General features: G+C 47.3%; 1 protein-coding gene across 3 annotated transcripts; it reads right to left on the bottom strand.

Moving 5' to 3' along the window:
* Positions 1–1,519: 1,519 nt before the first annotated feature.
* Positions 1,520–26,562, bottom strand: REG4 (regenerating family member 4). 3 transcript variants are annotated; one of them, XM_070076896.2, is made up of 6 exons: positions 26,438–26,562; positions 24,144–24,317; positions 18,101–18,198; positions 16,633–16,770; positions 6,916–7,021; positions 1,520–1,697 (listed from the first exon to the last, which is right to left on the bottom strand). In XM_070076896.2, exons 2-6 carry the CDS (start codon positions 24,208–24,210, stop codon positions 1,630–1,632), a joined length of 477 nt encoding a protein of 158 aa, XP_069932997.1. In that variant the 5' UTR covers positions 24,211–24,317; positions 26,438–26,562; the 3' UTR covers positions 1,520–1,629. The 3 variants fall into 3 exon arrangements, with proteins under 3 accessions (XP_069932997.1, XP_002715716.2, XP_089156223.1); XM_002715670.6 differs by having other exon boundaries at positions 24,144–24,370; positions 26,438–26,496; XM_089300097.1 differs by lacking the exon at positions 6,916–7,021.
* Between the last annotated feature and the right edge of the window lie 874 nt (positions 26,563–27,436).

Below are 27,436 nucleotides of genomic sequence, written 5' to 3'. Positions count from 1 at the left end.
TTCCACGTTTGGGGGCTAGTCTCGTCTGGGATTCCCTCGTGTTCGTTTAGTTCTAGTGCAGAATCGGCACTTTCTCCAGCAGGTCTCCCCACGGGTCCTGTCACCCAGTCTTCCCATGTGCCACTGTCTCTGTGGAATCTGGCCCTTCTATTAATCTCCGTGACAGGGGCTTGCCCAACCCTCTTAAGAGCTGACAGCTGCCTGCCGTCTCACTGGAGCTAATTAAACACTTTGAAAGAATGATCCTTTCCCCTGCCTCTCATCTGGTCTGAAATCTCACAGTAAGACATCTATCTTCTGGATTGGTAAAGTCTTTTAATGCTTGGGAGGAGCAACATGTTGGTCTGATGTTTTCCTCTTTGACAAGGGTGTGGGAGAAAGAGGAACAGGGAGTCATGGGGGGAGAGTGGTTGGGGCCCATGCCCCATCCATCCCATCCCTTCTTTCTCGGTCGTGCCCTTCTCTCAGCCACCACTCACCAGCTGCTCCTAGCGTGATGTGGTGACAGGGCACTGCTCTCAGATTACGGTGGAAGACAGTGAGTCCTGGCTGGCTGAGCAAGGCGGAGGAAGCAAGCAGCCACCTACGTGGTCTGAACAGTGCAGCCAAGCCACAGGCCTCTCGGCCTGGTGCTGTGCAGTGTGAACACGGCCATGCCAGAGGCACACTTTCTGGAACCATCGAGTCCACATGGTTTCTCCTTAAGTTGCCATGGAGATTCATGACCTAAGCAATCACATGCCTGAGAGCAAAATGACCTCCGACTGCCGGAACAACCACCCCCTTAAGAAACCCCAAACCTCACAGGCAAAGGGAAGGGAGCAAGACCGCACAGGTCGTTCATGGCAGGGGAGAGATGACCCCTCAGGCCAAAACAACACCCACTGCACTGGCCTGGCTGTGACTGTCACCTCGGCCTCATTGCCGAATAACTGCCCCTCACTCAGCCCTGCTCCAAGGTTGGCAGGCCTCTGGCCTCCATCTCGTCTCTCCTCAAACCAAGGCTGTTGCTGGGGAGCTGGGGGCAGGGGGCAGGGGCCAGGAAGAAGGAGATGAAGAAACACTTGGGCGTTTGTAAATCTTATTTCACCTCTCCACTCCCATCACTACTGGACTGGAACTCAGCAACCTCCCATCTATACAGCTGTTTATTGAAAGAACGTATGGCCTGTATCAGCCTCCCAGGGACTTTCCTGGTGAGTGTGCCCACGGGAAAAGAGAAAATAAGCAGATGACTAAGGGGAGGACGTGGCAAATGAGAGGGCAGGAGGTTCAGAACCAGAGGACCAGATTCCCTCCCTCCTTCTATCTTCAAATTTTCAATCCCTGTGGCCAAAGACCCAGTTGGGGTCACCAGCTGGGGACACACACTCCTGGATCACTTGAGGCAGCCAGAGAGAAGGGAGGAGAAAAAAGAGTAGGAGGGAAAGGGCTCGTGGCGTGGACCTTTAGAGATAGAAGCCACTGCTGTCCCAGTGCTGTCTCTATGCCCAAGGAAGTCAGTGCAGCAGAGGCCTCCTCCATTTAGTTGCAAGGTTTACTCTCAGAGATACAGCAGTTTAGCCAGCGTGGCAGAGAAGGAAGAGGAGATGGGCCTGTGCCAGGGTTGGCAGAATCTTGATTCTTGCTCTAAGGTTGGTACTTGCACAGGAAGTGTTGGCGCAGGCTGCATTCATTGCTGCTCCAAGTTAAAAAATCTGTAAGAAAACAGAGATTGAAATACATCCAGTTCTGTATTGAGCTTTCATGGTTACTTTTTTAACCTGTCAATCTGGTTAGGAGACGGTGTCCAGCTGTTTGGACAAAAACCAATTTAGATGATTCTGTGTATACATACATACACACACACACGCACACACACATATTTGAGAGGCACACATACACCTAGAGAGACAGGGACAGACAGAAAGAGAAAGGGCTCTCCACTCTTGGTTCATTACTCAGATGCTCACAACAGCTGGGACTGGGCTAGCCTGCAGCCAGGAGCCAAGAATCCAATCCTGGTCTCCCACGTGGGTTGCAGGGACCCAAATACCTCAGCCATAACACACTGTCTCCCAGGGTGTGCATTAGCAGAAAGTTGGAATCAGGAGTGGAGCAGGACTTAAACCCAAGCACTGTAATTTGGGATGCAGACATCTCCATCAGAATCTTAACTGCTGGGCCCAGTGCCTTCCCTTGAAGGTTTTTGTTTGCTTGCTTAACATATGATTGATATTTATTTACATCGGTAGACTTTGAGTAAAGCAGATTATCCTTTATAATGTGAGTGAGCTGTGTCTGACTGTTTTCCCAAGAGGCAGCAATTCTGCCCCTACAGTGTCTGGATTTAAGACTGAAACATTAACTCTTTCTGGAAATTTCCAGCCTGCTGGCCTGCCTTGCGAATCTGACTTGCCAGTCCCCATGTCCGCGTGAGCCAGCGCCTCATGTTTCTCCCACTCTCTTTCCTTCCACTTGATTTTGTCTGTCTCTGGAGAACCCTGGCATAGATGCAAAGCTCACTGAGAGAAAGCAGGATAATTTGTGTGTCCCACTCGATTGCAGAAGCCCCACTGAAGCTTCTGAGGGGCGGCAGGGCTTGTCCTGGACCCAGCGAGAACCAAGGGCTCTTGGGTGTGAACCAGGGCCGTGGTGAGAGTGGTAAGGTCAACCGCTGAGATCCCAAGCAGCCGTGGTTGAAAGCTCAAAGAACGGCAAGCTTCTGAAGCCAGGCGCATCACACCATTGCACGTGTGCCTAGAAGGACCAGGTGGGAAGCTGGCAGCCTACAGAGCGACGGACGTGTCCAGTGACAGTCCTAGCGGATCCCTCCCAGAAACTACACTCGTCCTGGGCTGATGGCTCGTCATCCTGTCTGCAGCACAGTGGTGTTTCCCAGGGAGGTTTCTGCTCAGGCTTGGACCTGCTGGCCAGGTCCTGTCAGTGTGTTGCGTACATGGTGGAGGGTGGGGCGCCCTTCCCATTCCTAGTTCTCAGGAGGTTGCAGAGGACTGGGCCTGCCCCTGCCTGTGCACCTGAGACCTCACACTGGGGTCAGAGAGTAAAACTGAAATGAGGGCTGCAGGGGGCCGGCGCTGTGGCACAGTATGTTAATCCCCGACTTGTGGCACCGGCATCCCATACAGACGCCGGTTCGAGACCCAGCTGCTCCTCTTCTAATCTATCTCTCTGCTATGGACTGGGAAAGCAGTAGAAGATGGCCCAAGTGCTTGGGCCCCTGAACCCGCATGGGAGACCCGGAAGAAGCTCCTGGCTTTGGGGAGTAAACCAGAAGAAGGAAGATCTTTCTGTGTCTCTCTCTCACAGTCTGTAACTCTACCTCTCAAATAAATAAATAAAATCTTAAAAAGAAAGAAAGCAAGAAAGAAAGCAAGCAAGAAAGAAAGGAGGTCTGCACACTTTCTGTGCACTGTCACAGCATGGGGCAATGAGAACGTGGTGCAAGGCCACTGGCCAGCACCTGCTGCAACAGACGAGAGAGCTGGTCTGGGAACACATCGGCCATGGGACTGCTTGAGATTGGCACCCGCTGAGCCTATGTGTGAGTGGGACAGACAGCTGCTGGCAGCACAAGCAGCTCACCTGCAGGCACTCCCTGCTAAGGTATCTGTTTGCATTCTCCTCCTCTTCTTCCGCACCAGAGGGCGCAGGGCAATGACACTGGCTCTGAGAGCATCCTCTCCACTCCAAAGCAGGGAGCCATGGGCCTAGCCCACCCCTGATGCCTACTCTTATTGCCCCCTCTTCATGGGGAGGCAGCGCAGGTGCAGAGAATAAGAGGTCTGCCCAGGATCGCACAGCTCAGTTAAGTGCGGTGCTGCAATTCTACCCTGGGTGTTCAGAAGGCAGAACCTGGGTCCTGACCACAAACTAGACTGAGTGTGAAATCTCTGCTACACTGCCCTATGAAATGCCTCCCAGTGAACAGGAGAGAAGCCACGAAGCACTGGGAGCTGCAATTTCCCAGCCACTGACAGTCACGTTGTGGTGCAGGGCAGAGCAGAAAGGGTGAGAGGAGGGCACAGGGTGTAAGACACTCTGGAGTTCCTTCTAAATAGACAGGAAAAAAAAAAAAAAAACTCTTCACAGAGGAAGAGTGCCTGGGTGGCTGTGTAAGGCATTAATATTATGCCTTTTTGAATTTTAAAGAAAATCTCCTGAGGCGAAATCCATTCTACAAATATAAAATGACATCGATGGGGTCGAGGGGAATTTTCCTTCCAGGTTCATATTCCACCAGCTTTTCTCGAATCCTTGCTTCATTCCTTAGCTTTTCTGACTCGACAGCCTGCACAGGCACTCTGATGGCTGCAAGCTGTGTGATCGACCGCAGGCAAGGAAGGGAATCCAAGAGAGGCGGTGTTCCCAAGAGCACATGATTCTCCTGCACCCGACGCGGGTTACTTCACTACTGCCCTCACTGACATCATCACGGATGCAGGCCAAGGGGGACTTTATCCAGTGGGAAGGGCTTGAGAGGCGTCCGATCTCCTGCTTCCCCAAAGCTGGTCTGGCTGCCAGCCCCAGAGATGCAGGGTCTGAACTGAACGCCTGGGTTTTGGATCTTAAATCAGTTCCTCAGTTGGCCCTCGTGTGCCATCGTGGCTCTCTTCTAGCATGCCTAGTGTTTCAACTACAATTAAAAGGACAGGGGCTGGCACTGTGGCATAGCAGGTAAAGTTGCCGCCTGCAGTGCCAGCATCCCATATGGGCACCAGTTCGAGTCCCAGCTGCTCCACTTCCGATCCAGCTCTCTGCTGTGGCCTGGGAAAGCAGTAGAAGATGGCCCAAGTCCTTGGGCCCCTGAACCTGTGTGGGGAACATGAAAGAAGCTCCCTACTCCTGGCTTTGGATCTGCTCATTCTGGCTGTTGTGGCCAATCTGGGACTGAACCAGCGGATGGAAGACCTCTCCTCTCTCTGTGTAACTCTGATTTTCAAATAAATAAATAAAATGTTTAATAAAAAAAGGGACAATGTAGACCTTTTGCTTGGGTAACTCTAGTGGTGACTTTCTCACTATTTCCTAGGGTGTCCCAGTCTGAGTCTGGACTAAGTGTTCACACTTCCTTCCTGTGGGTCCTGACGGTGCTCCTTCCATTTTTTGCTGACTTGGGCCTTTCAAAATGACATTTGCACCTGTGAAATCACTTTCTCCAATTTTTTTTAAAGTATTCATTTATTTTCATTTTATTTGAAATTCAAAGACACTGAGACAGAGAGACAGAGACAGAGATCTTCCATCTGCTGATTCATTCCCCCAAACACCTACAACAGCTGGAATGCGGCCAGGCCAAAGCCAGGAGCTGGGAATTCTATCTGGGTCTCCCAGAAGGGTAGCAGGGATCCAACTACATGAGCTGTCACCTCCTGCCTCCCCAGGTATGCATTAGCAGGAAGCTGCAATCAGAAGTGGAGCAGGGATCTGAACCCAAGTGCTCCGGTAAGGGATACGGGCAGCCCAAGCAGCATCTTAATCACTGTGCCAAATGTCTGCCACACTTCTCCAGCTTCTTCTTATCCCAGAGACTCCTCCTCAGAAGCTGCCTCCTTGTGTCTGCTGTTGCTTTTTGCTGTTAAAAACTTGGCTCCCTCTCCTTTGTTGTTCTTATGAGCTCTAACCCTCAAACAACAGAAAGCCCTGTTTGTGTCCTGCTGGGTGCAGCAGATCTCACTCCAGTCCCTGAGTCCCCAGACCTGGCAGTCCCAGCCCTCTTCTTGGTCAGGAAGGGAGTGCAAGTGTCACTATGACGGCCACCACGACCCACTGGGAGGTTCTCAAATGTGTGAACTTTGGGACCAGTATCCTTCCATGGTCTTGTTTTACAGTGAAATCTTCTACATCACTTAGCTGTGGTTGTTGGGGAGGGTGATTCTCCCTCCTCCCCTCACTTCCTAGGACATTTGACAAAGTCTGGAGAAATATCTGATTGTCACAAGCCAGGGTGGGGAGCACTGGTATCTACAGTGGAAACCAAGGATGTTGCTAAACCTTCTACAATGTACAGAGCAACTCCTCACAAAGAATTATCCAGCTTGGAATGTCATTGGTACCCAGGTTGAACACTAACTGGCCTGAAAGAGGGCCAGGGAAAGGAGGGGGCTCAAATGACCATACGCAGCCTGCAGCTGAGGTTCTGGTCACCACATTCTGGGGGAAAACTCGGGGTAACAAGAGGAGGAACCAGACCAAGATTGCATTTCCAGAGCCCCTGAGGAACCTCAGTTTTAAAGAAATCATGAAGGAATAATCTGATTTCACTATACAGATTTACTCCCCATGGTCTGGGTCTCTCACTACGGGGCTGCCACTCCTCCATGATTCTAAAACAGATGTATTCAAGAAAGCAGTGGCTGGCTCTGCGGCTCACTAGGCTAATCCTCCACCTAGCGGCGCCGGCACACCGGGTTCTAGTCCCGGTTGGGGTGCCGGATTCTGTCCCGGTTGCCCCTCTTCCAGGCCAGCTCTCTGCTATGGCCCAAGTGCTTGGGCCCTGCACCCCATGGGAGACCAGGAGAAGCACCTGGCTTCTGCCTTTGGATCAGCACGGTGCACCAGCTGCAGCGGCCATTGGAGGGTGAAACAATGGCAAAAAAGGAAGACCTTTCTCTCTGTCTCTCTCTCACTGTCCACTCTGCCTGTCAAAAAAATAATAAATAAATAAAAGAAAGAAAGCAGTGAGCGGACTGAGGGGAAATGTGGAGTCAACAATTGTTCAGCTAGAGCATCGATATGGCAAAAATCGAAGGTAGGCAAAGTCCTTGGCAAGGCCATTGTCCTGTGGAAGGAAAGAGCTGCTGGTTGACAGTAGGCAGGCAGGAAGGAAGGCACGGACATCCATTTTGCTGTTACTGGGACCAGGGAAAGAGCTGTGACTTGGGAAGGCGACAGGGGCAGTGCCTGGGCACTTACTGTTTCTGTGGTTCACCTCAGCGCAGTGCTTGTTCCCACCCTGGGGATGGCCAGCCCAGGATCCGTTCACGTAGGTGGTCCCATCAATCCACTGCCACTCCTGGTTCTGCAATGGAGGAGATGGGGAGATGTGCCATGGGCCTGCCCCCCTGCTCATAGCCAGGATGCTCTCCTCAGGGCCCTTGAAGGCAACAGTGTGCATTTCAAACCTTGGGAAAGCCCAGAAATGCACAGGAGGGAAAACAGAAAGTCACTCCATGCAACCACTAACAGGAAAACATTAGTGATATTTTAGCAGTTTGCTACTGGAGTAGAAATTTTTATGCATCACTACATTTTTAAGTATTAAGAAATGTTGTGGCCTTTAAAAACATACATTCAATGTTGTAACTTGCTTCCTAAATATGTTTTTAAATGTTAAGACTGGACTCCCGGCAAGATGGCGGAATAGGAAGGGAGCACACTGATAGTCTGGGGAGAGATAGTTTAATAAAAGTGGAGATACTGCAGGTTCAAGGAAGAGTAGGGGAGGAAACAGCAGAAGAAACTCTTCCGGAACGCGTGACTCACAGCGGACCTGCGTGGACAGCGTGGGAGCCCACAGTTTGGGACATCAGCGGCAGACTCAACACACCAGCGCTGGAACGCGAGGTGAGCCGAACCTCAATAGCCCGAGACACCGGCAGGCAAGCGGAGAGAGGAGACTAGAGGGAACGACCCCCCGGGGGGGGGGGAAGTTCACAAGGCTAACTGGAAGAGAGAGAGAGAGAGAGAAAAAAAAAAGGGTGACTAGTACGGACACGGGTTTCTCTCTCTCCGCTCACCTCTCAAGGGCGAGCAAGACAAAGAGCAGGCGCCATCTTGGACATACGTCATAAGCAGAGCGACCTCAGGTCTGCACCGGCCCTGAGCCTAGCAGAAAAACCTGACTCTGGGCGGGGCGAATTAACAGGCGATTAGGAGCTAGTAAATTTGTGGTGCTACTGAACTGAGACTGTGAAAAAAGAGACGGTGGGGGAGAGAACTCACGGAATTCACGTGAGCACTCTCCAGAGACGCTACAATTCCGTAACTTTGGCAACCCAGTGGGAGGCTGAAGGAGAATTTGAGCCCACTCTGAGGGCCGAACAGATTCCCTGTGGGGATCTTGGGAAAGAGCTTCCGATCTCTGGCTCCTGTGGGTATATCATTTGCCTGCTAACTACCTCCAACTTCATTCAGCTGTGCGGAATTACTTCCCTTTTGAATAAAAAAAAAAAAAAAAAGGAAGAGAGAGAGAGAGATTTACCACGCCTAACCTGGGAGTGTCACCTTTGGCACACCAAACAGAGCTCTCAGGCCACACCCATCTCAAGCCCTAAGGCTCCATCAAAAACAGATAGTCCACTTAATCTAGAGTCATAGTATAACAAGAAAAAGCACCACAGTGAAGAAACCAAATATCTCCAATATGCCAAATAACAAACGCAAAAACCGAGGTAATAAAAACAAGGAAGTCACCATGACGCCCTCAAATGAAAAAGACACCCCAATTCAAGATTATGAAGATGATGACATAGAAGAAATGCAAGAAGCAGATCTCAAAAAATTGATAAGAACATTAAGAAGTTCTCAAAAACAAATTCTGGAACTACACAAATCCTTAATGGACAAGATAGAAAATCTCTCTCGTGAAAATGAAATATTAAGGAGGAATCAAAATGAAACGAAACAACTAGTACAACAGGAAACTGTGATAGTGACTGAAGTGAAGAATTCAATAGATCAAATGAAAAACACAATAGAGAGCCTTACAAACAGAATGGGTGAAGCAGAAGAGAGAATATCGGACTTAGAAGACAGAGAACAGGAAAGGATACAGTCAGACCAAAGAAAAGAAGAGGAAATTAGAAATCTGAAACATATTGTCGGGAATCTTCAGGATACTATTAAAAAACCCAACATTCGGGTTCTAGGAGTTCCTGAAGGCATGGAGAGGGAGAAAGGATTAGAAGGCCTTTTTAGTGAGATATTAGCAGAAAATTTCCCAGGTTTGGAGAAGGACAGAGAAATCCTAGTACAGGAAGCCCACAGAACCCCTAATAAACACGACCAAAAGAGATCCTCACCACGACACGTTGTAATTAAACTCTCCACAGTGAAACATAAAGAAAAGATCCTAAAATGTGCAAGAGAGAAACGTCAGATTACTCTCAGAGGATCTCCAATCAGACTCACAGCTGACTTCTCATCAGAAACTCTAAAAGCTAGGAGGGAATGGCGAGATATAGCCCAGGTACTAAGAGAGAACAACTGCCAGCCCAGAATATTATATCCTGCAAAGCTATCATTTGTGAATGAAGGTGAAATAAAGACTTTTCATTGCAAACAGAAATTGAAAGAATTTGTTGCCACTCGTCCAGCCCTGCAAAAGATGCTTAAAGATGTGTTACACACAGAAACACAGAAACACGGTCATCAATATGAAAGAAGGTAAAGGAAGGAAACCAAGGAAGGAAACCTCACAGCAAAAGATCACAGGGAATTCAAAGCATATATTAGAACTTATCTTTGGCAAATGGCAGGGCAAAGTTACCACTTATCATTAGTCACTTTGAACGTGAATGGCCTGAACTGTCCAGTTAAAAGACACCAATTGGCTGATTGGGTTAAGGAACAAAACCCATCTATATGCTGCTTACAAGAAACACATCTTTCCAACAAAGATCCATACAGACTGAAAGTGAAAGGCTGGAAAAAGATATACCATGCCAACAGAAATGAAAAAAGAGCGGGCGTAGCCATCTTAATATCGGACAACATAAACTTTACCACAAAAACTGTTAAGAGAGACAAAGAGGGACACTATATCATGATTAAGGGATCAATTCAACAGGAAGATATAACAATTATCAATGTATATGCACCTAACTACAGGGCACCAGTTTATCTAAAAGATTTATTAACAGACTTAAAGGGAGACTTAGACCCCAATACAGTAGTACTGGGGGACTTCAATACTCCACTCTCAGAAATAGACAGATCATCCGGTCAGAAGATCAACAAGGATACAGTAGATTTAAACGACACCATAGCCCAAATGGATCTAACAGATATATACAGAACTTTCAATCCTACAGCTAAAGATTTTACATTCTTCTCAGCAGTACATGGAAGCTTCTCTAGGATTGACCACATACTAGGCCATAAAGCAAGTCTGAGCAAATTCAAAAGAATTAGAATCATACCATGCAGCTTCTCAGACCATAAAGGAATGAAGTTGGAAATTAGTAACTCAGGAATCCCTAGAGCATACGCAAACACATGGAGATTGAACAACATGCTCCTGAATGAACAATGGGTCATAGAAGAAATCAAAAGAGAAATCAAAAACTTTCTGGAAGTAAATGAGGATAACAGCACAACATACCAAAACTTATGGGACACAGCAAAAGCAGTGTTAAGAGGAAAGTTTATATCAATAGGTGCCTACATCAAGAAATTGGAAAGACACCAAATAGATGAGCTTTCAATTCACCTCAAGGATCTAGAAAACCTACAGCAAATCAGACCCAAATCTAGTAGGAGAAGAGAAATCATTAAAATCAGAGAAGAAATCAACAGGATTGAATCAAGAAAAACATTACAAAAAATCAGCCAAACGAAGAGCTGGTTTTTTGAAAAAATAAACAAAATTGACACCCCATTGGCCCAACTAACTAAAAAAAGAAGAGAAAAGACCCAAATCAATAAAATCAGAGATGAAAAAGGAAATGTAACAACAGACACCACAGAAATAAAAAGAATCATCAGAAATTACTACAAGGACTTGTATGCCAGCAAACAGGGAAACCTATCAGAAATGGATAGATTCCTGGACACGTGCAACCTGCCTAAATTGAACCAGGAAGACATCGAAAACCTAAACAGACCCATAACTGAGACAGAAATTGAAACAGTAATAAAGGCCCTCCCAACAAAGAAAAGCCCAGGACCAGATGGATTCACTGCTGAATTCTACCAGACGTTTAAAGAAGAACTAACTCCAATTCTTCTCAAACTATTCAGAACAATCGAAGAAGAGGGAGTCCTCCCAAATTCTTTCTATGAAGCCAGCATCACCTTAATTCCTAAGCCAGAGAAAGATGCAGCACTGAAAGAGAATTACAGACCAATATCCCTGATGAACATAGATGCAAAAATCCTCAATAAAATTCTCGCCAATAGAATGCAACAACACATCAGAAAGATCATCCACCCAGACCAAGTGGGATTTATCCCTGGTATGCAGGGATGGTTTAATGTGCGCAAGACAATCAATGTGATACACCACATTAACAGACTGCAGAAGAAAAACCATATGATTATCTCAATAGATGCCGAGAAAGCATTTGATAAAATACAACACTCGTTCATGATGAAAACTCTAAGCAAACTGGGTTTGGAAGGAACATTCCTCAATACAATCAAAGCAATCTATGAAAAACCCACAGCCAACATCCTATTGAATGGGGAAAAGTTGGAAGCATTTCCACTGAAATCTGGAACCAGACAGGGATGCCCACTCTCACCACTGCTATTCAATATAGTTCTGGAAGTTCTAGCCAGAGCTATTAGACAAGAAAAAGTAATTAAAGGGATACAAATTGGGAAGGAAGAACTCAAACTATCCCTCTTTGCAGATGATATGATTCTGTATTTAGGGGACCCAAAGAACTCTACTAAGAGACTATTGGAACTCATAGAAGAGTTTGGCAAAGTAGCAGGGTATAAAATCAATGCACAAAAATCAACAGCCTTTGTATACACAGACAATGCCATGGCTGAGGAAGAACTTCTAAGATCAATCCCATTCACAATAGCTACAAAAACAATCAAATACCTTGGAATAAACTTAACCAAAGACGTTAAAGATCTCTACGATGAAAATTACAAAACCTTAAAGAAAGAAATAGAAGAGGATACCAAGAAATGGAAAAATCTTCCATGCTCATGGATTGGAAGAATCAACATCATCAAAATGTCCATTCTCCCAAAAGCAATTTACAGATTCAATGCAATACCAATCAAGATACCGAAGACCTTCTTCTCAGATCTGGAAAAAATGGTGCTGAAATTTATATGGAGGCACAAGAGACCTCGAATAGCTAAAGCAATCTTGTACAACAAAAACAAAGCTGGAGGCATCACAATACCAGATTTCAGGACATACTACAGGGCAGTTGTAATTAAAACAGCATGGTACTGGTACAGAAACAGATGGATAGACCAATGGAACAGAATTGAAACACCAGAAATCAACCCAAACATCTACAGCCAACTTATATTTGATCAAGGATCTAAAACTAATTCCTGGAGCAAGGACAGTCTATTCAATAAATGGTGCTGGGAAAATTGGATTTCCACGTGCAGAAGCATGAAGCAAGACCCCTACCTTACACCTTACACAAAAATCCACTCCACATGGATTAAAGACCTAAATCTACGACCTGACACCATCAAGTTACTAGAGAACATTGGAGAAACCCTTCAAGATATTGGCACAGGCAAAGAATTTCTGGAAAAGACCCGGGAGGCACAGGCAGTCAAAGCCAAAATCAACTATTGGGATTGCATCAAATTGAGAAGTTTCTGTACTGCAAAAGAAACAGTCAGGAGAGTGAAGAGACAACCGACAGAATGGGAAAAAATTTTTGCAAACTATGCAACAGATAAAGGGTTAATAACCAGAATCTACAAAGAGATCAAGAAACTCCACAAAAAGAAAACCAACAACCCACTTAAGAGATGGGCCAAGGACCTCAATAGACATTTTTCAAAAGAGGAAATCCAAATGGCCAACAGGCACATGAAAAAATGTTCAAGGTCATTAGCAATCAGGGAAATGCAAATCAAAACCACAATGAGGTTTCACCTCACCCCGGTTAGAATGGCTCACATGCAGAAATCTACCAACAACAGATGCTGGCGAGGATGTGGGGAAAAAGGGACACTAACCCACTGTTGGTGGGAATGCAAACTGGTCAAGCCACTATGGAAATCAGTCTGGAGATTCCTCAGAAACCTGAAGATAACCCTACCGTTCGACCCAGCCATCCCACTCCTTGGAATTTACCCAAAGGAATTTAAATTGGCAAACAAAAAAGCGGTCTGCACCCTAATGTTTATTGCAGCTCAATTCACAATAGCTAAGACCTGGAACCGACCTAAATGCCCATCAACGATAGACTGGATAAAGAAATTATGGGATATGTACTCTTTAGAATACTATACCGCAGTAAGAAACAACGAAATCCAGTCATTTGCAACAAAATGGAGGAATCTGGAACACATCATGCTGAGTGAAATAAGCCAGTCCCAAAGGGACAAATACCATATGTTCTCCCTGATCGGTGACGACTGACTGAACACCAAGAGGGAAACCTGTTGGAGTGAGGTGGACACTATGGGAAATGGTGGCTTGATCAGCATAGCCCTGACTGTTAATGAACAACTTAATACATTATCCCTCTTAGTAGTTTTTTTTATCTGTTCTACTTAATATGACTGGTTTAGATCTGTAATTGATGCACAGTTATTCTTAAGTGTTGAAAATTAACTGAAATGTGATCCCTGTTGAACATGGTGGTGGGAATGGGAGAGGGAAGAGATGTATAATTTGGGACATGCTCAGGCTGACTTGCCCCAAGTGGTGGAGTTGGAAGCATACCAGGGGATTCCAATTCAATCCCATCGAGGTGGCATGTACCAATGCCATCTCACTGTTCCAGGTGATCAGTTTCAGTTCACAGTTGGTCATGGTGAAGGGACTGGGAGTCAAAGGGAACACATAGACAAGTCTAGTACCTGCTAACGCTAACCGATGGAGTAAATAAAGGGGAGAGTGATCCAACATGGGAAGTGAGATACTCAGCAGACTCATAGAATGGCAGATGTCCTAAATAGCACTCTGGCCTCAGAATCAGCCCTAAAGGCATTCGGAGCTGGCTGAAAAGCTCATGAGAGTATTTCAGGCATGGAAAGCCAAGACACTCTGGCAAAAGATCTCTGCGAGTGAGATCCCAGTGGAAAGAACAGGTCGTCGAAGAAGGAGGTACCTTTCTCTGAAGGGAGGAGAGAACCTCCACTTTGACTATGACCTTGTCTAAACAAGATAAGAGTCGGAGAACTCAGAGGGCTTCCATAGCCTTGGAAACTCATGACTGGAGCATAGGGAGATTACTGATGCCATAGACAGGAGTGTCAATTGGTAAAGTCAACAACAGGAGTCACTGTGCACTTACTCCTCATGTAGGATCTCTATCCTTAATGTGCTGTACATTGAGATTTAATGCTATAACAAGTACTCAAACAATATATTTCACTTTGTGTTTCTATGGGGGTGCAAACTGTTGAAATCCTTACTTAATGCATACTAAACTGATCCTCTGTAAAAAAAAAAAAAAAAAAGAAAAGAAAAAAAAGAAATTATCAATTCCCAACTTGACTCTCACTGGGATTAAACATGACAATAGGTCTGCTCTGATTTCATCATCATTTAAAAAAATCATCTATTATTTTTCACTTTATGTTTCTGTGTGGGAGCAAACTGTTGAAATCCATACTTAATGTATACTAAGCTGATCTTCTGTATATTAAGATAATCGAAAATGAATCATGATGTGAATGGAAGGGGAGAGGGAGTGGGAAAGGGGAGGGTTGTGGGTGGGAGGGACGGTATGGGGGGGAAGCCATTGTAATCCATAAGTCGTACTTTGGAAAATTATATGCATTAAATAAAAGTTTAAAAAAAAAATGTTAAGACTGTACCGTAATTCACCTTAATATTCTTCTGTTGACTGATAGGTATATTGTTTCTAATTTATGATTATTCTGAAGAATCCCTTTATTAAAAATTGTGTTAATAAAGTTGTTTTGGTATCTAAAACTGTTTTCTTATGCCAGATTCCCAGAGTTAGAATTGATGGGTCAAAGGGAATGCCTAGATGAAGTTATTGATAACACACAGCCAAAAGGCTTTACCAAAAGCAGTTCATTCACTTGCAGGAACATACAGCCATACCAACATGGCACAAGAACAACTTCTCTATGCCCTTAAAAATGCAACTCACTAAGACAAAGCTTGATAATATAATAAGCAAATTATATTATTGTTTTAACTTCATGCCTTCGATTATTAGAGATAAGGCACAATTTTGGGAATATTTGCTTGCCACTTATGTTCCTCAGTCGTTACTATGGTCTGAATGGGTCTCCAACAATTCATATGTTGCAAAACTCATTCCTCAGCGCAGCAGTGTTGGAGGTGGTTGAGACACAGAGGCGGAACCTTGCAAAGGGGTGGAGACCTCACTTTGGGGACTGAGATAGCTTCAGTTTGGCCTCCTCCCCTCTGTCCACCCACACTTGTCCTTCCACTTTATGCCATGAGTTGCCGCAGGCCTAGGCCCTTCCCTGATACCACCACTCAAGTCTGGACTCCCCAGCTCCCAGAGCTGTGAGCCCTGTTTTCTTTATAAATCACCATTGTTTGTTGCTATAGCAACAATGGATGAAGACAGTCGTGAATGTAAATAATTAAACTGCAATAAATATCCTACAGAAATAGACGTAAATATTTATCTTGTCTTTGAATGACAGGGTTGTGATCGATGACAATGTGAATATATAAAAATCTAAACTTCCTGACCTGCAAATAAATGCCATTTAAAGCTAAATGCATGGATGAAATATAACAACTATGGCAATGAATTACTAGCTTTTCTACAACATAATATTCAAGAGGAGAAAACACACAAAGATATTCACTAGTAAATACTAAAGGGTAAACACATATTCATAAAAGAGGATGTATGACTGTGTGGTGTCTTCAGCAGTTTTACCAAGAAGCCAAAAGGATGGGAGCTCTCTTCTTGCATTTGCTGCGTCCATTTGAACAAACTATAGGAGCTGCTCAAAGAACCTGCACACTGCAGGCCTCACAGAGACACCTCAGCACCAGGCATTCCTAACGAAGGCCTCCTGGACCATTCCTTACAGCACGATGCTGACGGAGAACAAGTGAGCAGTCAGTGCTGAAAACTAAGGATACCATAAAAAGTAGCAGACTGTAAGAAAAGGGATAGCTGAAAGTTTCCATTCAGCTAAACACCTACTGGGGATTTGAGTAATCTGAGTCTCATTACAGGTACACACAGACACACACAGAGACACAGACACAGAGACACACACAGACACACAGACACACAGACACACACACACAGAGACACAGACACAGACACACACACAAGTCTGTTTTTCATGCCGAAAAACTCGAGATCTATGCATATGTGAAATCTTCAAAAAATATTCATAGAAAATGCATATTAGGAAAACTACCAATCCTGGATTCCAAAATTCTTTTGAATTAAAATTTACTTATTTTTGAATTCTATTTCCATGAACTCTTTGAAGCACTCTTGTATACAAACTGCTTTTTCTGGAAGACTCTCTGGAAAGTTGGCAATTTTTTGTTCTAACAGGAGGAACTAGATTAGACAGGAAATCTATAAAATGGTGTCACTCAAACCATAACCTCCACTGTGGGCCAGGACTGGGCCCCTAACCTTGAGACTTTTCCCTTGCCAGGCGGAGGTGCTTCATTGAAGATCCACACCTGTGTCCCTGGGAGGGGGCAGAGCCAGTTCTCAGAAGGGTGCGCTTGAGGGGTACTCAAGAGTGGACTTGGTCAGATGTTACCTTCTGCAGGTCACGCAGGCCAATCCAGACGGGCTGGTTTCTTTGAAAGCCACGTATGTACTTGGCTATGACACTGGCCTCCTTTGCGTTCAGGATGGACACCAGATGGGTTCCATTTCCATAGGACTGGCACTCGAGCTGCACGCAAGCAGAGGTCCCGTTAATGATGACACCTCAAGGTTTCAATGCACAGCCCTTTCCTACAGCCCTGCTGTGCCAAGACAAACGGACCCAGGCAGATCCCATCTCTTTCAGCAGTTGGGATCCAAACCCCATATGGGACTTCCTGTCACTGTGGGAGAAGACACAACTGCCACAGTGTCAGGTCTCGAAGGGAGAAGCAGCTCAAGGCAAGAGCGAGAGATTTAGGGCCCTGAGGAAGCGCCTGGGGCCCTGGTCTCACCCCTCATTCGTGTGTGTGTGTGACTCTGGCATGCCACGCCAGCCCTCTGAGGCTCAGCTTCCCAATTACAGCCACAGAAACTCCATCTTTGCTTATCTATCTATGGATCAATATCTATCTATCATCTATCTATGTATCTATCAATAACTACCTATCTATCTACCTATCATCTATCTATTACCTAATTATCCAGGACTTAGAAAAAGCATTGTGTTAGGCTAGCCTTCCCTGGATTTGCTCTGCTAGTCACTCTCTGGGCAATGTTGACAAAGGCACTTATGTTCATTCTGCACTGAGATTTTCTGTTTAAGCACCAACATCTTGCATTATCCTGTGTGTGTGTGTTTTTTAAGGCCAGAGACTACTTTTGAACCCTTGGGAGTTGTCTCATGGTAGATGGTATTTTTCCTGTTCTTCTTGTTGGGTTATGGACAGGAATCCTGAGGCCGTTCTGGGCCCTGACCATGCTGCAGTGTTCCCATCGTCCCCCGCCCTCCCCTCCCATCAGTCACTCAGTCCAGCAGGCACAGGTCAGGGCCGTGCAGCACTGCCTCCCCACATCTGCTGGAGTAACTTAGGGTGTCTCAGACCAAGACTGTGAGACGCAATCGACAGATTCGTGGGTCCTGACGGCACTGAAACCTGCCCACGGTTTTCATGGCATCACTCTGACAGGAAGCCCTGGGTCTTCCTGCCCAAGCACACCTGTAGCCCACTCTCTTACGGTAAATCGCGTACAGCGATTCAGTGATGCTTCCTGCACATCCCTCGTCTTCTTTCATTTCCACATCTCTCTTTCCTGACCAAGAGCTGACTGAGGGCCAGAGGCATTTCCTACTCACCCTTCTGTCCATGCAGCCCATCTGGGCTCCGGGATGCAGCACCTGCTTCATTCTTAATCACAGCATTGAACAAACCGAGCACTCAACCTCTTCTCTCCCGTCCATCAGCCAGGCAGCTCCCCTCCCACTGCCCAGGAAGGAGCCTTGATTCTGAGTGACTCAAAGGCGACTGGGGCTCTGACTGGCCCTTAGTCCAGAGAAGCTGAGTGGCCACATTTCTTACCTCAGCATCAGACCAGCTCCTCAGCTTCCGGAAGTATCCATAGCAACTGGCTCTGTTGTAAAACCACCCTGAGGCACAGCTGGGTCTCAGGATGTTGCCTGCACACAACAGAAGGCAATTACAAGTGAGGCCGGCAGACACTGTAAACCCAGGCTTGGCAGTCTCCCGCTCCAGAACCCTTTGAATGACTCCTTTCCTCCCCAACTTCGTGGCGTCCCGAGAGAGCCTTGAGGTCTGTGCTTGTCATCAGCAATGGGGGTGTTGGGGATGGATGAGGGCGGGTGCTGTCGCTGCGCATGGCCGTGGTGGTCCGGGAAGAGGCCCTTCAGGAAGGACCCTGGCAGATACATAGTTAAACGTTGACCTTGTTAATCCTTCTCCCTGCCTTCCCCAAAGAGACCGATGGCCTTTGACTGATGACAGTGTGTTGGAAACAAGAAATAATCAGAGCTTTCTGCAACTACAAGCCACTGACTGGGAACTGGTAGTAATTCCGTTGGACCTCCAAGGTCACAGGGCCCCACAGTCAGAGCAGGGGTTATGGAGGTCAGGTGGTCGACAGGTTGAGCTCTGATCTGTCTCACCTTGGGCCCAGTGGGCCCCTGAATCCACTCTGCAGTTATTCCTCAGTCCCAGGATGCATCACTGGCATAGACAGGCTCAGCAGTGGGCAGAATCCCACAATGGTGGTGGACATCAGACAGCTATGATTCAAGGTAGCACAAGAGTGGACAAGGTACATAAAGGGGGTCATTTTAAGCATAACTAGGAGAAAGAAGTCCTTTTGGTCTGGGGGACATGGGACAGGTTAGCTGACAACTTTGCTGGAATTTGAGCACAGTGGGCTATTTCTCAGTCATAAGGGGAGGGGGAACTTCAGGCAAAGGAGCTGGGCTGGGAGAGGAATGGAGGCAGGAATGTGCAAGGCATGCATAGAAATAGCAAGCACTGGAGTCCAGCCCTGTGGCTCAGCAGGTTAATGCCCTGGCCTGAAGCGTCTGCATCCCATATGGACACCAGTTCTAGTTCTGGCTGCTCCTCTTCCGGGCCAGCTCTTTGCTGTGGCCTGGGAAAGCAGTGGAAGATGACCCAAGTCCTTGGGCCCCTGCACCCATGTGGGAGACCAGGAAGAAGCTCCTGGATCCTGACTTCAGATTGGCACAGCTCTAGCCATTGCAACCATCTGGGGAGTGGGCCAGAGGATGGAAGACCTCTCTCTCTGCCTCTCCTTTTCTCTCTGCCTCTCCTTTTCTCTCTGTGTAACTCTGACTTTCAAGTAAATAATAAATAAATCTTAAAAAAAATGAAATAGCAAGCACTGAAGTTTGCTTGAAGTACAGTGCGTGTATCCAGGAGAGGAACAGGAGACAGCCAGGGCCTAGATGCAAAGAAAGCTGTGGTTCTGGGAGGCTCAGAGTCCTCCTGCCAGTGGGACGGTGAATGGGCCACACCACTGAGTCTGAGGGTTAGGAAGAAGGGGAGATGGCTGGTTCGGAGGATGCAGGGGGCACCACGCTCACTGGCTCCTGTGACAATGTGGCTGCCCCCAGACACCCTCGAGGGGCACAGGAGTCTTTCTTTTCACCGTGGCTCCCTACTCCAGTGCTTCCTCTCTCCTGACTTGGAGGACACTACTGTCGTGGACTGGCCCAACGCTTCCGCTGCATTCCATTCCTTGCCTAAAAATCTCCCAGGTGTCCTCTTGCTCTCTGGTAAGTCCCCTGCTCAGCAGCTGTTTGTAGCTTTCTTAAGCTGGTCCTCTGACTTACAGCACAATGCGCATTGTTGATTTAGGTCTTATGCATGCACTGTACCGTGTATCTACAAAGGATGGACGATGACTAACCCAGCCAAGGCGTGGCAGAAAGGCATCGATGAGTTCAGATATACTGAAGCCAGCACAATAATACTGATGTGACTATTTGGAAATCTGAGCATAACTGTATGTTAAGTAAGAAGAAAGCCTTTCTGTCATCATTGCTGTCACTGTCACCAGCTTCCACATATCAAGTGCCTACTTGGTGTCAGGCTAAGCCATGCATCCACGCTACATGTATTCTTATCCTAATGACAGAGGGATGTGGGAAAACAGTTGGTAAGGCGGCCACCTGCCCATGGTTACACAGCAAGAGAGAAAACCCACTTTTCAGAGTCAGTTCTCTCACTCAGGAATCTGTGTTCCTGCCACCAACCCTTCCAACCTTAGGTTGTTACAAATATGGAAAGATGAGCAATCAAAACTTAGCAACAGAAATAATTGGAAGGTGGGAAACCTCATCCACTCTGTCAGGAGGACAGAAAGCAGAGTCTTGGGGAGGGCATTTTGTCCTGTCGATAAAATGTACTTGGGCACTCACAGTCCACACTGGAGGGCCTGGGTTCAAGTCCTGGCTCCCCTCACATTCTGGCTTCCTGCTAAATACAACTCTCAGGAGTGACAAACACGGCTCGAGTAATTGGGTTCCGGCCATCCATGGGGGGCTCGGGTGTTGAGTTCCTGGCTCCCAGCTTCAGGGTCCCCGCCCCTGCCCCATTGGTTGCAGGCATTTGGTGAGTGAATCAGCAGAAGGGTGTTCTTCGTCTCACTCTCTTTTCCTCTCAAATAAAAAAAAAATCCTTGATTGTTTTTAATGTTTATTTTATTTATTTTTATCTACTTGAAAAGCAGAACGACAGAGAGAGAGGGAGATGGAGAGAGAGAGCGATGTCTTCACTCCACTGGATTGCTACTCAAATGCCAGCAACAGGCAGGGTTGGGGCAGGCTGAAGCCAGGAGCCCAGAACTCCATCAGGGTCTCCCACGTGGGTGGCAGGAACCCAAGTACTAGAGCCATCATTGCTTCCTCCCATGATCTCATTAGCAGGAAGCTGGATCAGAAGCAGACGAGACAGGATTTGAACCCTGCTCTGATGCGGATGCCTGCATCTTACGTGGCGGCTTAACCCGCTGCCTCACAAAACCTGCCCCAAGATCCTAGGCTCTTAGAGTAAAAATTGATCTTAAGGAGCGGGCTGATCACTGAGTACCACGCCCCACAGGCAGATCACGAAATGGGCTTGCAGGTCCGGAAGCGGCGGCCTGGAGACAGGAGGCGGCAGGCCTCGCGGTGGAGCGCGGGTGAGGAGAGTGAGGGAGGAGCCCTTGACCTGAAGCCCGAGCACGAAGCCCTAGCGACAGCCCGGTGCTTCCGGCACAGCTCCGCCGGCTTCCTCGGGAGCTCCAAAGGGTCCTTAGTGTCTCTGTCTCCTCTCTCCACTTGGTTTGTCTCTCTGTCTCTTTCTGGTTCCGGTTCCTGGTTGTCTCCGCCTTTGTGTGCCTCTCTTTACCCCGACTCTGTCTCCGCCTCTCATTCTGTCCTTGCTTCTCCATCTTTCCCCTCCATTAGCCCCTCTCCTTGCCCCGCTAGGAACGGGCGCCCCCTGGTGGAGACATTTTAGTTCTAGAAGTGCAAACCCAGCGGCTGGTTTGTGGAAGCGCCCGCTGGGTGTCCGAGCCATCACTGAGCGTTTCCGGGGTGGTGCTGCTCCAGGCAGCTTGCACAGGTTCTCGCCATCTCCAGGATAACCCTGTGAAAGATCTGCCAGTCTTATCTCCATGTTCCAAGAGAGGAAACGGAGGCACGAAAAGTGGTCATCTCCCAGGGGCCCACAGCCAGCAAGTGCAGGAGACAAGATTTGGCATCGGCAGGTCCAACTCCAACAGGAGTCCTGAATGAGACGTTTGTCACTATGCTCAGGCATTTAAAACTCTGAATGGGCCAGGCGCAGTCATTCAGGCTACCTCATATAATTACCAGAACCTCACCAAGGGAGAGAGAAACAGAGGGGCATTGCCACCATACAGGGGGATGAGTGACCTGTTGGGGTCACCCAGATGGGATGAGAGCTGAGTGATGTCTCCTGGGCAGCCCTGGAGCCCACCCTCACCCCCCACGGTGCTGAGCTTCTCATCCCTGCACAGGTGGCATCAGGAGGTCCAGCTCCCAGCACCTCCTGTACTGCGCCAAGTCTTCCTATTTCACCTCTTCCTAGACGTGTGACCTTCAGAACATTTTCTAACCATTTTAAGCTGTTGTTTTTCTAATGCATAATTGGACTAATGAGCGTGAGAGTGGAGGACCGGGGCTGCATCCAGACGGTGTCTGGTCAGACATTCAGCAATCTTCCTAGGATGGGTGGGAAGACTAGTTGGGGTAATTCATGTAGAGTGATCAGTCCAGAGCCCAGAATGTAGTAATGGTTTAATAACTAATAACCAGCTAAAATTGTAGCTGTGAAAAAGATCCTCACCCCCATTACTATAACCAGCATGCTGCTCTGGAAGATATAAACTGGATCGAAGCAGGATGCTGCGGCGGCAGCGCTGGCACTGCATGCCGGGAAAAAAAAAAAAAAAAAACATAAAAAGAAAATGTTAACTGGGTGGAGTTTCCATTGTCCATAAATGGCATTGCCCTCTGTCTCTCCAGGAATTGAGTCAACGACATGCCTCGCTTCGGGAGGAGGACTGTCACAGGCCGGGGCAGAAAATCCCTCTGCAGGCACTCAGAGTTGTGATCTTGACCACCAGATGTTGTTCAGAGAGAAAAAAGAATACATCCCCCTGTACTTCCACTAAGGGCAAGATTTGACTTTTTTCCCATAAGCCATAGCTTAGATCATGTAGGCTGTGTCCTAAGAGGTTCTCTTGAGAAAGTAAGATAAACAGAAAATTTCTCTGCAGCGGGGAGGAAGATCTGTCTGTTGTAGAACAATGGAAGCACCTGTGTTGAATATTGTGATATTGAATATTGTGATCCCACCTCCTTGGGGGAGAGAGAAACCAGAGGGTTGGTGTAATCCCAAAGTGAACTGATTTTTTATTCCCTGAGATATAGCTGGGGCAAATCTCAAGGTCTTTTAGGAAGCCTGAGGTCAGCCGAGTACCAGAACAAGGTCATCTCAGCACCAGAACAACAGGGAAGTAGTTGGCCACGTGGAAATGGCCACAGAGGTGGCTCGGTGGGAGGGGCTCCAGGGCAGCCTGCCAGCATGTCACACCCTCCTGAGTGGTTCAGAAGAGTGGCTGGGTTCCTTACGCAGCCATCCATGGTCCAGAGAACTGCTGGCTGGAAATAGGTGTGGGGTTGAGGAAAGGGAGCCACGGGGAGCAAGGACAAGTCAAGGGCAGACCATGACAAGGGCCACAGACTACAGCCATGTGAGTCAGCACGATGCCCAAATAACCCCGCTTCTCCTAGTGTTTCTACCAAAAGACGCTCCCCTTCTCTGGCAGTAGTGCTGAGTGGTACACGCTGGATCCCACAGGAGGCTCTCTCTTCTTATCCTCAAGCATGGATTCTTTACTCACCCTTCACATACAACACCCAGCAGGGCCACAGCAGACTGTACAGGCACCCCAAACCAGCAGCCACCACACCTCTTAGTCCTGCTGTGTGACCTTGGGCAAGTATCTAGCCTTCTCTGGCCGCATTTGCCTCCTAAGTGGAACAAAGAAGTTCCACCAATGAGCCCATATCTTGCATCCTTCCTTTTTAGTTATTCCATGACACTGTTTCTTAGCACACTCATACAGCTTTCTTCCCCCTGCTTTCTTTTTTGAGCAATTATACAGTATTCTTTCCACTCAGCTCGCTTGCCATGCAGTACTTGATGTTTGGTCTGTAGGTTGTAGGTCCCTTGCCAAATGAAATCCCTAGACACAGTGCATCAACATAGGGAGGTTCTCACCATGGTTACAACTCAGGACAGACTGCTAGGTGGCAGGTGCTTTAACACAGCATCTCTATACTGCACAATACACTTGCAAAATTAATCAAATTTACACTTAGTTGATGTTTTACCGTGGCTTGCAACCATATAGGGTTGGGTCTGTTTGAGTCTAGAGCCTTTGGATTTTTTACAACACTATGCTGGTTTCCATTCTCGTCTTTAAAATCTATTTGCTGCCTAATTTGGGGGGGGGGGGCAAGCAGAGGGCTGTGTAGTGTGAAATGCGTGAACACTGACCTTGGGCTTGACCAGCTAAGTGACCAGTACTCACCGCCCACAACCTCAGTGCTGGCCAAACAGCTCAGCAGGAGGAGCAGCCACATGCTTCCGGAAGCCATCTTCCCCTTCCCCTGGGCACAGGCGAGCTTCGAACCCCTCTGCTGCAAGGATCCCAGAGCTGTGTCGACTTTCCTCTGCAACTCCTGGATTCCTGTAGATCTGCAAGCTGAGCACAGTTGCACTGGTGAGAAGGATCCGGGAATTTAAATGTCAAGTCGCCTATGGGAGAAGAGAGTATTTTTCTATATAAATACAGGTTTGGCAACAAAGGGAACCTCAAGATAAATGTAGAAATGAAGGAAGTTTAACTTGAGGTTTTCTCACCTGCAAGGCCTTCTAGACCAGAGCCAGAGACCTCACTGTAGCAGGAGGCCTCGTCTGAGTGATGGCAATTTGTGAGCTGTGACACCTCTGCTCCTGTTATTTTCAGAAATGCCAGCAGAGGGCATCCAAGGCAAGTTTTTGCAAAGTGAGGCAGCAACAGCTTTCTCAAGTCAAGAAAATCAGGTAAGCGATTCCAACACGAGATGTTTAAATGTTAAAAATGAACATATGGTTCAACACCCCTGTTTTACACAGGAGAAACCCTGCGGTCAATGGACGTGAAGTCCTTTGCTCACTGTCCCCAGACACAGCCAGTCCAGCACTATGCTTTATACATAGTTGACATCAGTTTTATTTTTTAAAGAAAATACTTAAAAAAAATCTCTTCTCCATTATCAAACAATACATGAATTATTAAAAGACCAGTGAAAAACCAGAAAAACAAGAAGCACATATCATCTCCCAAGGATAAACAGTTTGTTGAATTAGCCTACAGAAATCGTCCATGAATGTGTGTGTATGTGTGTGTGTGTGTGGTTCATATCAGTGAGACCACGCAGTTCTGCAACCTTCCAGTTGGATTGCAGCGAATCATCTTGCACCCACGCACCTTTCTGCAGCTTTGAGTTGCTCTTGTGTGGAAAGTCACCTGTGCGGGCTGCAGCCTCACAAAACAGGCACAGTGTCATTTGGACACTCAGTTACAGTGCCCTCAGAACTGGCCGCACGCCACACCCCACTGCTAATGCCCAGCAAGGCTGGGTTCCCCTCCCCCCCCAACAAGCAGCTCATTTTGTCCATTTCTTTTTTCCTGATTTTGTTATGCTAAAAATTTGTGGCTATTTTTAAATTACAAATGGAGTTGAACATCTTTTCATATAATGATTACCTTTTTATATTTCTTCTGTGAATTTTCAATTTGCACCTTTGCTCCTGTTTCTGCTTCATTGTTCTTTTCTTTTTTGGTGATTTGTGACAGCTTTTTTGCCTATTTATATCCTTCACATATTACCAATAGTATTTGCCAGCTTGTATTTTTTTCTTATAACATGTGTTTTGCTATTCTGAAATTTTCAAAAATTTATAGTATCGCATTTATGATTTCCCTTATACTTTTTGGACTCTATATCAGAAAGATTGTCTGTCCCTCTTGCATATTCCCATCTCTTCATCTATCTAGGCCTTATTTTAGTGTAAGCATGGGATTGGGTTCTAGATTTTCTCCCCAAATAATTATTAAAATGAGAAACTTGCTCAATTCTTATTTGACCCTGCTTTATGATGCCCAAATCAGGACACACGGTCTAAGTCCCAAGCAGTACTTGCAGGGTGCTTCCAGGGGAGGGTGGCATATGATAGTGGAGTGCAGGCTTTCCTGGAGCAGCTAATCTGGGGTTCTTGCGCCCACAGAGAAGGGGACACAGGGTGAAGAGTGGAGCTCCCCCGCCCACCCCGACCCCCGGCTGCTGCACGTTCCTCCCGTAAGTAATGGCATATTTTCAATGTCCCAAGGCGCCTTTAAAATCGAACTGTTGGGGCTTCTCCATCAAGCTGATTGCCTGGGAGAAGGGAAGAACAGCATCTTTCTGATCCATCTAGAAATTAATTGCTGGTGTGCGCGGACTGCCTGCACGCCCTCGCATTGAACCCGCACAGCATAGCTCGGCCTGGGTCGTTACTGAAGCCTGCGGATGAAGAAGCGAGGCTCACTGGGATCAAACAACTTTCCCCGAGTTTCACAGCGCCTGGACCACAGGGCTGGGGTTTAAGCCAACGCTGCCACCAAAGCCGCTGCACCTTCCAGCGAAGGAGAAAGACATTAAGTAGTTCTCAAGCAACACAGCAACAGCAAGCGTGAGGAAGGGCATCCAGGCTGTGACAGGTCGTTTCTGGCCTGGATAACAGATTGCAGAGAAGAGGCGTTGCGAGAAAACCCTGGGCCCCAGCTGCAGACGGGGTTACCTGGCACCGGCGAGCTCAGGGGACCCTGCCTTCCTCAGCGTCTGGAGTGGTCCCGGCCAGAGTTTCTAAAGCTTTTATATGTGCTTCCCCCGGAATTAATCACCTTTGTTTCAATCAGGGAGCAATAATGTTGTTTACGAATAATATTCCTTTCATAAAAGTCTTATCTGTAGACAAAAAAAAAAAATAGAGTGATGACTTGAGAACATACGTGAACGGTGCCCCGGGAGCCGGGATGAGGACCGCTCCCTGTGCGCAAACAGAATCTTTTCTTTATATCCCTGTCATCAACACTATCAACATCCTGTGATCTGTGATAAGACAGCCTTCTTCTCCCTTTATTTTTCTTTTTTGGGGATCTCCCTTTAAAATTTTTTTTTTTGACAGGCAGAGTTAGTGTGAGAGAGAGAGAGACAAAGGTCTTCCTTCCGTTGGTTCACCCCCCAAATGGCTGCTATGGCCGGCACTGTGCCGATCCGAAGCCAGGAGCCAGGTGCTTCCTCCTGGTCTCCCATGCGGGTGCAGGGGCCCAAGCACTTGGGCCATCCTCCACTGCACTCCCGTGCCACAGCAGAGAGCTGGACTGGAAGAGGAGCAACCGGGACAGAATTCAGCGCCCCAGCCAGGACTAGAACCCGGAGTACTGGTGCCTCGGGTGGAGGATTAGCCTAATGAGCTGCGGCGCTGGCCTAAAATTTTTCTTTTAATGTATTTATTTTCATTTTATTTGAAAGGCAGAAAAACAGAGACAGAGACATGGGCAAAGATCGTCCATCCATTGGTTCACTTCCCCCCAGATGCCTGTAACAACCATGGCTGGGCCAAGCCAAAGTCTGGAGCCTGGAACTTAATCTGGGTCTCCCACAGGGGTGGCAGGAACCCAAGTACTGAAGCCTGAACCTGTCGCCTCACAGCGTGTGCTGTGTAACGCAGCAAGCTGGTCTCAGAAGTGGAGCGGGGCTCCGGATCAGGCACCCCCAGCCCTGCACCAAATGCCTG

Source organism: Oryctolagus cuniculus, chromosome 7 (assembly GCF_051225735.1).
Source record: "Oryctolagus cuniculus isolate XC-2025 breed Fujian yellow rabbit chromosome 7, ASM5122573v1, whole genome shotgun sequence".
In the NCBI taxonomy this organism is placed as follows: Eukaryota; Metazoa; Chordata; class Mammalia; order Lagomorpha; family Leporidae; genus Oryctolagus; species Oryctolagus cuniculus.
The sequence above is the reverse complement of the archived record's forward strand: the minus strand, read 5'-3'. Positions and strand labels throughout refer to the sequence as shown.

Coding starts and splice junctions, on each gene's coding strand:
- REG4 (XM_070076896.2), bottom strand. CDS start 24,210: ATGGCTTCCGGAAGCATGTGGCTGCTCCTCCTGCTGAGCTGTTTGGCC. Junction 18,199..24,143: donor CAGCACTGAGGTTGTGGGCG/GTGAGTACTGGT, acceptor TGTTGTGTGCAG/GCAACATCCTGAGACCCAGC. Junction 16,771..18,100: donor GGAGCTGGTCTGATGCTGAG/GTAAGAAATGTG, acceptor GCTTGCGTGCAG/CTCGAGTGCCAGTCCTATGG.